Source organism: Hevea brasiliensis, chromosome 15 (genome assembly GCF_030052815.1).
Source record: "Hevea brasiliensis isolate MT/VB/25A 57/8 chromosome 15, ASM3005281v1, whole genome shotgun sequence".
In the NCBI taxonomy this organism is placed as follows: domain Eukaryota; kingdom Viridiplantae; phylum Streptophyta; class Magnoliopsida; order Malpighiales; family Euphorbiaceae; genus Hevea; species Hevea brasiliensis.
Window position 1 is genome coordinate 65208150 of NC_079507.1, and position 11473 is coordinate 65219622.

Consider the following 11473-nt stretch of genomic DNA (forward strand, 5'->3'; position numbering starts at 1 on the left):
TTCCCACGTGACAAGCATACTGACATCCATGTGTCAACGGGAAGTGCGTTAACAGTGAAAGACAGCAAGCTGAATCCTTGGAAGAGAAGAGAAGAGGCCAAAAGACTCTTTCTTCTTCTCTTTGTTTCTAATTTAAATCAGCGCCCTAATTCCTTTAAATCCCAACATCCCTGTAGAGAGAGAGAAGAAAAAATCCTATAGAATCTGGAGTCACGCTCACTCACACACAAAGTCTAGAGAAAGAAACCTATGACAGCTAAGGGAATGTGGCCTCAAGGAGACGATCTAAGCCCCCTATCTTCCTTTTTCTATTGTTTCCTTTCCCTTTTTGGTTTCTCTAATTCTCTCTTCTTTTTACACTTTTCAATTTCCACTCGTTTACTGTTTTTTTTACCTCAATTTGCTACATTTGGGTTTTAAAAGTCGAGATCGGCACCGAAAAGCTCCCCTAGTGTTGCTTTTGCTGGTAAGTTATCACTAATTTTCTGCTTTATTATAAAACTCATTATTTTATTTGTTTGTTTGTTTTTTTTTTATCTCAAGACCCCTCATTTCGTTCTCTTATGTGTTTCGCTTATCAAATTCTGGTGTAATTCTTTGTTCTTGTTGTACTAATTTGATTTTGTCTGATTGAATTGTATTTCATTTGCAGGTCAGGACTTGCATTTTCAAAAAAATTTACGATAAATCTCTTGGGGTTTTGTGTGTGAATTGTCCCTTCTGATGTTTTATTTTCAAACATTGAACCCAAAACCCGCGAATTTTTCATCTGGGCCCCCTTTCTTGTACTCCATTTCATCGATTTTCCTTCCTTCTGATGTTGTTTTCTTTATATGTTGCTCCAATTGCTTTAGATTTCGCCTGAAAATTTGACATCTTTGCTTTAGTTTTTCTGTCAGTTGAGCTCATTTTTGTAAGCCTTGAATTTGAGGATAAAAGGTTGGTTATTTTAACTGTGGAGGCGGAAACTGAAGAATTCATACAAATGGCAGATAGGTATAGGTTGGTTTCGATTGAGGAATTGCCATCACATTTGATTTTGGAGATAATGACAGCAGGCAGGCTTAGTGCCATTGATCTTGTTTGTTTAGAGTTGACTTCTAAGACCTTTGGAGGGAGCCATGGGTTATACCCTCACAAATTCAAGTCAATGGTAGATTATGCAGCATTTCAGCTGTGCGTGTCACATGGCGTTTATAATGGGATGGCATGGAATGCCCAGAAAGAATTGTTTGATAGGTGTGGAGGCAATTGGAAGCGAGTCTTGAGGTTCTTGCAGGCTGTGGAGGAATCATCTGGCATGGTCGAGACTTCAGCAGGCAATGTACTATTTCTTTGATATATTTGCTTTTACATTTTCAATAAATAAATGAACAATATATGTGCATATTAAAGGTGGTAGGGTGTTTAATGGTACAAAGTACTGGTACTTTTGGATTTAGTATTTGCTTATCATTCAAATTTTGGTTATCATGCAACCTTTTCAATGGTAAAGTGGTAAATCTGTTGTGTGTGGTTTTCTTTTCTTTTTTCCTTGACTGTAACAATCTATGCAAATATTTAGAATTCTCGTTACAAAATAAAATAGGAAATAAAAATTTTTGAAGAGTTAGAATTCTCATGATGTCCTTTGCCATTGCTTTCAATGGTGTGGAACAGATCCTTATTGTTATAGATATAGAAACTATTCTTAGACCCTTATTTATAAGCTAGAGCATTTATTCATACCCTCCTCCCCCCCAACCCCAAAAAGAAAAAAAGAAGCAATTGAAAAATTAGCACTATTTACATTCCATTTTCTTAATTGAAGGAAAAAAATCTTTGATTACGTAGAATGCTGACCTTTTGGTTCTTGTGGTATCACTTTCATTGATCATTGATTTTGGCAGTTGTTCCCCCCTTTCTTTTAGATGGTGCTTCTGGAAGAGTTCTTGACATTTATTATTTCCCCTCTGTTTTGGTTAGCAGATGCAGATTACAACTGGAAGGTACCACACGTTGCTGATCAGCAATTCATCTGTGTATTCATGTGGTTCTGGATTGTGTGGTGTTCTTGGCCATGGTCCTGAAACAACACAATGTGTAGCATTCACCAGGATTAGTTTCCCACCTTTGGCTCATGTGGTTCAAGTCTCAGCCTCCCACAATCATGCTGCATTTGTTTTGGAGTCTGGAAAGGTTTGTAACTGTTCATATTTCACCAGTCATATGCTTTATTTTGAACTAATTAGTAAGTGGTTTAGTTCAATATTAGCACTATAGCTTTGGAAGATTAATGTGAAGTTGGAGAAAATATAAGATGATAATATTTGAAAGTTGTTGTTTGATTTGGAAATGATGTTTGATTCTGGATGCAAATGAACTGAGCCTGTAGTGATGCAATAAGGCATTTTTTAACTTCTAACACCACCTCCCCAAAAAAGAAAAGAAAATAAAAGAGAATAAAGAAAGAGAAAAAGAAAAGAAAAGAAAGAAGAAGAAAAACAGCAAAGAGAATAATAGCATTCAAGAGCAAAAGGGATTGCGAACTCCATATGCACAAAGAAATCATTTGTAGTACAAAACTAGGAGGGTCTAAGGCGTCTAAGGCATTGCATATATCACTGAAGTAACTGGACTCCTACTTAAGTTTTAGGGGAGTGTTCTGTGTTATTACTCATTACAGTTAATGAGCAAACTATGATAATGTAATAAAAAAATTTCAAATCAGTTACAATTTTTTATTTTTTAAGTCTTAGAACTTATTGGCTTGGCCTCCATATCCATAAGATGAGGATAGAACTTATTGGTAGCACTTAATGAAGCCTTTGTTCTATCTTTGTTATTGTTATTATTATTACTAAAGCTGAGCTTCAGCTCTTGTAATTTGAATGAACTGAGCTTTAATTATTAAGTTTTCGGCTCATCATAACTCAGTCGTGCCTCTAGCATGACATAACATCATAAAGCGGCGGTTTTAGATTCAGCTGGTGGTGTTTGGCATTGCAAAAATGGGGCAAACGTAGAAATGTTGGTTTAATATAGGTGTATTAAGTTCTGTTGATATACGTGACACATTCACAGCATTGGCATTTCATAGTGTCATAGCCTCACTGGAATTTTTCATGTGCATATGTTGCACACATCGTAATAATCTCTGCTACTGGCCTGGATGATGCAGCGTGTTGATAGCTTAGGTTGAATCGGTCCTGTCTATGATTGACATTATGCTTTGGTCATTTTGGTAATGTATTGGATCTTGCAGCATGTATCTTATGCTCATGGATGCTGTCTATCATATTCTATATTTATTATTTATTTATTTATTCCATTAATGATGCTCATATTGAACTGAATAACCTTAGGAGAGATGCATGCTCTGTAGACTGACACTTGAAAGACATGGTTTCTGAAATTATGAGTTTGGTTTTGCAAAGTACTGTCTTATTAACCTGATGTTGTCAATTATTGATTTAGGTTTTCACATGTGGAGATAATTCATCATTTTGCTGTGGTCACCGAGATATGAGCCGCCCCATATTTAGGCCTAGGCTTGTTGAGGCATTGAAGGGAGTTCCTTGCAAGCAGGTTTAGTGTGTGTGTGTGTGTGTGTGTGTGTGTGTGTTCTAATTACCATTTTTAGAATAAATTGTTTAGGGGTTGCATTATAATAGATATGCTATATTTAATTGTTATGGAATATATGGAGCATCAAAAGTGGATATTATTGGTTTTCAATACTATTAGTTTGGTATAACATCGTAGAATTTTATAATGAGTGAAATATCCTCCTTTTTTCCCTTCTCTCTCTCTCTCTCTCTCTTGCTCTCTCTTATTTGCTTTCCTTTTTTAATCCAAAACCTTATTATTTGTATAGTATCAAGCATTTTGTAAACATGGTTTTTGAGCTTGTTGGATGAAAGATTAGACCTGATATCAAATAGTCATTTACATATTTACTTCTTAGGTGCCATTGCTTAGTTTGATGGTAAAAGTCTTTGGCTTGCAATTATGGGTGCAAGTTTAAGTTCTGAGATTAGCCAAATCACGTGTGTGAACTTTTTGAGGCTTTTTATGATGGGTAGCCATTTCTCCAGTAACACGTCTTGACCATTACTGAAAAGTTGACTAGAAGAAGGATCCAAAGCTCTTATTTGTAACTTATGTGTGGGTATTATGCCTTCTGTTCACTGAATATATTTGTTCTGGAGTGCTTGACAGGATCTAGTTATTATTACTTTCTGTCATCATTTTTTTAATACTTAAACAACTAAGACTAGTTTCAGGTTGCTGCGGGACTTAACTTTACTGTATTCCTCACAAGACAAGGTCATGTCTATAGTTGTGGGACCAACACACATGGGCAGCTTGGTCATGGTGACACAGTGGATAGACCAACACCCAAAATCATTGAATCTTTTGAAGGAGTCGGCTCTGTTATTCAGATAGCAGCTGGTCCCAGTTATGTCTTGGCTGTAACTGATAATGGAGCAGTTTACTCCTTTGGTTCTGGTTCTAATTTCTGTCTTGGTCATGGAGAGCAGCATAATGAGTTCTTGCCTCGTGTAATCCAGACTTTTAGAAGAAAGGGCATTCATGTGGTTCGTGTGTCAGCTGGAGATGAACATGCCGTGGCACTTGATTCCAGTGGATTTGTTAGTTTCTGAATTAAAAGAAACTTCGTTCTATACACAGTGCTTGGATTCCCAACTCCCAATTCTGGCAAGAGCCATAATTTTCTGTTTTGGTGGTTGTAGGTATATACGTGGGGAAAAGGTTATTGTGGTGCATTGGGCCATGGAGATGAGATTGATAAGACTCTTCCAGAACCCTTGAACAGCCTCAAGAGCTACGTTGCTGTGCAGGTTTGCTCAATCTCGTTTGGTTGCTGTTGAATTTCATTAAGAATACATGCATGACAGAAATATGTTGTAGTCCACATATAGTTCATTGTGAGGGGGTAGGAAACATATTAGGATGTTGTGAACATATGAGATTTGTGCACTAGAAGCTGCTGAATTTTCATAGCTATCTCGTTCCTTCAAAATTTTGGTATTTTGATAGCACTAGTGAGTTTAGTAATCTCTCTCCTCACTTCAGGACTAGTACTGGAAATGGTTCCAAAACTTTGGAAACATGCACTTTAGTTTTCCTCTGCTGATTTTGATTCCTACCCACTAGTTCACTGGTATCTGTATGCAGAGTCCCACGACAATTCTTGTAACACTTATCTAATTCTCAGATATCTTTTGAAAGAAAACAGGTAGATCAAACCCATAAGTCAAGTGCTAAAACCTATGAACCTGACATATGAATTGAATAAAACTAAAAATAAATGGATGACCCCTAATCTGAAATATCTCATGGAAGACCCTTCTAAAACTAAACTATTAATAGACAGTCCCAAGGATTCTTCTCTGGAAACATTCTCATTGACCTTTCAAGCTAAGGACATGACCTACCAGTTTGAAATAAGCTTGATGGCTGCTCAGTTAATTCAGAGGTGGGTTTGAGGTTGGTTTACTAGTTTCACGCAATAACTTCATACTGATACAAGTCAAATTCACCTGGCAGCCAGATTGCCTCTACTACAAATCCCATTTTCTAATAATTGACTTTTAATTCAAAGAATATTAATAATGGTTAAAAAAAAAAAAAAGAATAAAACCATTGGACATTTGGCCTGTATACCTGACAGTTATCTAATGATAAATGAAAGAGGCAGTTTGAAGCTTCTTTGTAATGGATGATGGAGATCCTATCGCCATATAATTGTGAAAGAAATAACTTTATCTTGATGCCATCTCAAATGTGCTGTTTACCTTTTCTCAACAATGAAAAAAGCATGTTAAAAAAATGTGGAGTAGAATGCTCAACGCTGAATTATGATGGTTATTTTGTATGAAAGTAAAATGCTAGACCCATGGATGTGTTAACAATTTCACCTTTTTATCTTTTTTTTTTTTTTTGGGTACTGAAGAAAGTAGATAAGCCTGTTTTCTTTCTATGAGGTTTGAATTTGTTTGTCTACAGCTCTTCCACTTCTTTAATGCTAATCACATGCGACAACTTTCTATGAGCTATTTTATTTATGTGTGAACTTTACCTCTTCTGTGTGAATTTGTTATGAAATGTGACTTTGATCTATCAATGGAGTTGGTTAAAACATTGCACATTATGCTTTTCATAATGCATGATCTCATCTCTCATTGTGTATTATGTGAGACCCATCAGTGATCTTGCTTGCTATCTTTTAGGTTTGTGCAAGAAAAAGGAAAACATTTGTTCTGGTTGATAGTGGTCATGTTTATGGCTTTGGTTGGATGGGGTTTGGTAGCCTTGGTTTTCCTGATAGGGGAGTATCTGACAAAGTGATGAGACCTCGAATCCTTGATAGCTTAAGAGCGTATCGTGTTTCTCAGATCAGCACAGGTCTGTATCACACTGTTGCAGTCACTAGCCAGGGGCGGATATTTGGATTCGGAGACAATGAAAGAGCACAACTTGGGCATGACACATTGAGAGGATGTCTTGAACCAACTGAAATTTTTGTTCCTGAATTGAAGGCTGATACATGTCTCGCTTCTGAAAGTGAATGACTCCTGTCAAGAATCTGTCATTTGCTTTCTGGATGCTATTAGTTTAAATGTTTCCGTGTATGAATTGAACACCAATTGATATTATTTTCTTGTTCAAGAATTACATAAAATGTGACATGAGTACAGGATTCGATATTTTATTGAAGGACTAATACTTCGTACTTTGATTGTGTTGCGAAGATATTGGGATACGTATGGCTGAAGTTCTACTATTTTCTTGTTTCGGCTTTTTATTGTGTCAATATATATTTGCTGCCTTTTGATCTATGTACCTCATTCATTTCCCTGATTTGCTTTATGTTCATCAATATTACTGATGTGGATGGATGGCTGGAATTGATTAAAAAGAGCAAACCAAAGTCTTAGAAACCGTCTACATATTCTAAGTTGAAGAATTCAACATTGCAATGAGCAGATTTATCTTTGAACATTGCTCATCCATATATGCTGATAACAGTAGATCATATCGTATTCTGTTGAATCTATGGGTGAGAAATTTGATGAAATGAAATTTGTCTCTGCAAGACTTGTGGGAACTGAATATGTTGGGTGAGAAAAATAAATTTGAGGGGCCAAAGTGAATAAATTACATATAAATGGGTGAGAAAATAATTTAAGAGGGCTAAATTGAATAAGTTACATGTAATTAGGTAAGAAAAAAAAAATTAAGGGTGCCAAACTGAATAAGTTGTATATTAACAACTGAGAAAAAAAAAAAAAAAAAAAGGAGGCCACGACGCCTAGCACGCAACACTGGGCCGCTCCTGCTCCAAATGATTTCAAGGATTGACCATGCTAAATTTGACATATTTTTTAAAAATAAAAAATTTAAAATCATTAAGTAATTTTCTCAAATTCTTTTTTAATATTTAAAAATAATTTTTTTGGATAGTGAGCTTATATAAATAAATAATTGTGTCCTTTCTCTTTGCTGTAGGAAGAAGACATGATAAATACTATTCCAGCTCTTCCATTGATACAAAACCATACAAAAGAAAAGCACGAGATGGACCTTTATTTTTCATGGAAATAGCTACCAGCTGTAATGAAATGGCTATACCTTCACCACCATGATCACTTACCATTGTTCATTTGTTCCTTTTCTTGTAACGATTGAAATATGACACCAATACCTCTGACGCGATGATCTAACTATCATGTAATGCAGATTATGGAGCTGCAGCAAACTGGCCCGTATAATTTCATGCTGGAAATTAATCTGAAAATGAAAATATGCACTTGATATATTAAATAATGACTGGAGGCATGTGGTTTTTACGGATGGAATTTATTAGTGCAAGGACAATAATCAACAGAGCCACAATCCTGTCAGGGACTTAAGCTGTGGTATCTCTGCAGGGAGAAAGAGTCAATTCCATATATAGTGGTTGGCAAGTATGAAGTGCTGCCACATGGCTTCCTCTAGGACCACCCGTTGCCATGGGATTGGGATTCCACTGTAACTTGTCATCTGAATGGACTACGTATCTACAACACCCATTTTATGATTTTGGACATATGAATAGATATTTCCCAAATTTAGAAACGAAAATAAAGAAAGTTACTGAGATGAAAAAAAAAAATTAGAGAGATGGACTTTCAATAAAGGGAAAATAAGTGACTTTAGTTATATTTTTGTCCACTAAAAAAAACCGCTTTTTTTATTCAGAAATAAATATTCTGGAAAGTTATTGATTTTGAAAAGTTAAAATATTTAATTTAGTTTTTATATTTATTGGAAATTTTTAATTTAGTTATTTTTTATTTTTTTATTTAAATTAATCTAAAATTTTTAATTTAAGTTTAATTTAATTTAAAAATTAAAAATTATGATAAATATAAAAATGTAATTGAATTTTAAGCATTTTAAAAATAATTAGAAGAATCACTTTTATTATAAAAAAATAACTTAAAATTAAAAAAATTAATATAAATGAACATAAAATTTTATTTTTGGATTTTCTTAAAACATTTTTTTAAAAAAGTCTCTAATTTTTTTTTATGAGTGACAGGTCCTCACATATGAATTGGGCACCAATAATTTTATGACAGAGACGTGTACAGGGTAGCCCACGCCCATGGGTTGAGCAAACTAGAGTCATCCTCCTATGGACGGTCAGTTGATAAGTTAAGTAAACTCAGGGATCACTGTGGCCACATGTCAGAAGGGTTCATATCTGATTTTGTCAGCCATTTGCGTAAAAGTCCATTACCCTAACCAACCAATGGCCAAACACATGACACAATCTTAAGAAAATCATGACCTACTAAACTAATTATACAATATAAAAAGGCAAGAGGAGACAGATTACAGAGACATCTTCTGCCAATGTCTGCTTTCCTGAGTTCACATAATTGAAACTTGGAAAAACAAAGTAAAGGTGAAAAGCACATTCATTAATTAGAGAAAAGATGTTGCACATTCACATCACAGTCCTAATCACTCATTTTCTTACATTAAGCTTCCACCATACTAGCATCTAAGCCTTAGCAGATGATTAAAACCCACAAAACTAAAAATCAAAACTTTACTAGAAATTAGAAATGCTCCTCATCACTCCTCTGTTCAGCTTTTTTGGGCCATAGGCTGTGGCTCTAAATGTTCCCTGAAAACCTTCAGCATATTACAGAATGTAACAATGCCAACCAAGCTACAATTCTCCTCTATAACCCACACATAATTTACTCTGTGTGCAATTGCCTGAATCATCACTGCCACCAGTGAGCTTTTAGGATGGCAAACTATTGCCTCCGCTCTTCTCACCATCCTTGCAGAGTAACTCATTGACCTACTGTACTTCCCTGACCTATACAATGTTGTTCCAGACTCCTCATCTGATGATGACGAAGAAGATAGTGAGACGAGTGATGTTGTTGAGTTTTTGAATTTTTGTAGCATAGCTTCGAGGTCTCTCTGCTTCAGCCTTGCCATCACTACCCTGACGAGGTCCTCTGGGGGGCCTCCACAATCAATGTAGGCCATTAAATCCCCACAGGACAGGGTCGTGATGGCTGCTGCCACTGTCTCATCGCAGCAGGCTAGTGTGAGTGGCGACAGCTCTCCGATCAAGATACCCTCGTCGCCGTCAACCACTGCGACTGAAGTCTGGTCCGCCAGACAGCGAGAAATGGCTGCAACTGCGGAGGAAGCAGGGGAGTGGTAGTCTGTGGTAATGATGTCAGTGCTGATGATGCCAAGACTGTCGATGGAGAGAGCTGGGATGGGAGAGAAAAGGCCGATGGAGCTGAGGAGGAATCTTATTATATCTTCTTGAGTTAGCCAGCAGAATTCGCGGCCGCCGTGGATGGTGGTGGGGGAGTTGGTTGTTACCAGGAGTTTCTGCTGCTGCTTTCTTCTTGAATTGGAGGAACTGAGTCTAGTCTTTATAGGTACCACCAGGTTTTGAGCTCCTTGAAGGATCAGATCAATTACTTCTAATAAGCTGAAAGTTAAAAACAGAGTTAGCGACTGTTAACAGAATTGCAAGAAACGCAGCAAGAATTTCAAATCTTTTTTTTTTTTTTAAGAATCAAACAAGAATTTCAAAATAGTAACTAAAATTTGTTTTCAAGTAAAGTATACCATATGTAAATTTGGAGAAATTTACGGAGTTTCACTGAAAATTTACAGATTTTGTGCAATAAAACTGAGATTCAAATTGATGATAAGAGCAATTTAAGCCAGAATAGGCGTTAATTAAGAAAGTAATTAACAATTAAACAAACTTTTAAGGAAAAGGTCTATGATGAAAATTTTTACCATTTTTTGCTCATTCTTTTCAACAAGCATAAAACAGATCAAGAGCCCTTGGAACTCTTAAAGAAATTAAATGGAAAAATGATGGATATTAACCCAGATATGATTGGCCAAACTGTGGAGCTAAAAGATAGCAAAAAATCTAAAAACACAAATTTCAATACCTCGAAGATGGTTCCACATGCATGACAAGGCCAGGAATCTTAGGCAACAGAACAGAAAGAGGAGCTTTCAAGGCTGATGAAGGCGATAGCAAGTTGTCATCCTGGCAAAGATAGCATATGACATCCGCTATGCTCACCTTCCCAACACATATACATTCATCTTCATCAACATCCCCTTGAAACCCAGTAACTGTCTTAGGCGTGTGGTCACAACTCCAGACGCTTAAGAAGTTATCATCAGAGTTCTTTAGAGCAAAGAGAGCTTCTGCAACAGTGGCGGTGAGCGGGAGAGACCTCAGTGCAGGCTTTCCTAGACAGAGGTCGGATACCTCGCGTGCAAGCAGGCTCACTGCCATGCAAGAATTAGCAAGTAATTATATCAAAGAGTTAAGCAAAAGGTAGTGGTGGTGGTGGTGGCGTATGCAGTGCGTGAGAAGGGTCGGGGGAGGGAGAGCGCTATATAAAGTAAAGAGTGAAGCTCTGATGGGTTACGCACTTTGCTTTTGGACCGTAGCGGTACGGTATTTTGATTGGTTTTTGTAGGAGGAATTATAGTGAAGCACATGCCCTCTATGCATAAAATTATGGATCCCATTAAAAATTTATATCTATGGAATCTGTATATTTTGACTAAATTACCAAAAATTAATACAATTAATTAAATAGAGAACTACCATTATTAAGAGTGTATTAATGGCATTCTCTTCAACAGAACAAATCATTTAGTCGAATAGCTATTATAAAATTTGGTTCATTGTAATTAATGTCATAGATCCCAAATGAATGCTAAAACTATATACAAAGATGGAAGAAACTCTACAATTTGGCCTATATTTTGACCGAAAATCAAGTTAGTCATAAAATTAAAAAGTCTAAATTTAAAAAACTTAATTATTATAATTAAATTTCCGCATAAATTAGAAAAATACCTAAATTAATTCTTTGTATTTAAATTATCACCATCAACTATGGCT

The 11473-nt window shown here is 36.0% G+C and overlaps 2 protein-coding genes across 3 annotated transcripts; one reads left to right on the top strand and one right to left on the bottom strand.

Moving 5' to 3' along the window:
• The first annotated feature begins 29 nt into the window (after nt 1-29).
• Nucleotides 30-6845, top strand: LOC110655233 (ultraviolet-B receptor UVR8). 2 transcript variants are annotated; one of them, XM_021811455.2, is made up of 7 exons: nt 30-466; nt 653-1324; nt 1966-2178; nt 3457-3567; nt 4266-4634; nt 4737-4844; nt 6237-6845. In XM_021811455.2, the coding sequence occupies exons 2-7, from the start codon at nt 986-988 to the stop codon at nt 6576-6578; spliced, it is 1482 nt and encodes a 493-aa protein (XP_021667147.1). In that variant the 5' UTR covers nt 30-466; nt 653-985; the 3' UTR covers nt 6579-6845. The 2 variants fall into 2 exon arrangements, with proteins under 2 accessions (XP_021667147.1, XP_021667148.1); XM_021811456.2 differs by having other exon boundaries at nt 1969-2178.
• A 2109-nt stretch (nt 6846-8954) lies between these two features.
• On the bottom strand, nt 8955-10933 carry LOC110655232 (CBS domain-containing protein CBSX5). Its single transcript, XM_021811454.2, has 2 exons — nt 10500-10933; nt 8955-10021 (listed from the first exon to the last, which is right to left on the bottom strand). The coding sequence occupies exons 1-2, from the start codon at nt 10853-10855 to the stop codon at nt 9145-9147; spliced, it is 1233 nt and encodes a 410-aa protein (XP_021667146.2). The 5' UTR covers nt 10856-10933; the 3' UTR covers nt 8955-9144.
• Between the last annotated feature and the right edge of the window lie 540 nt (nt 10934-11473).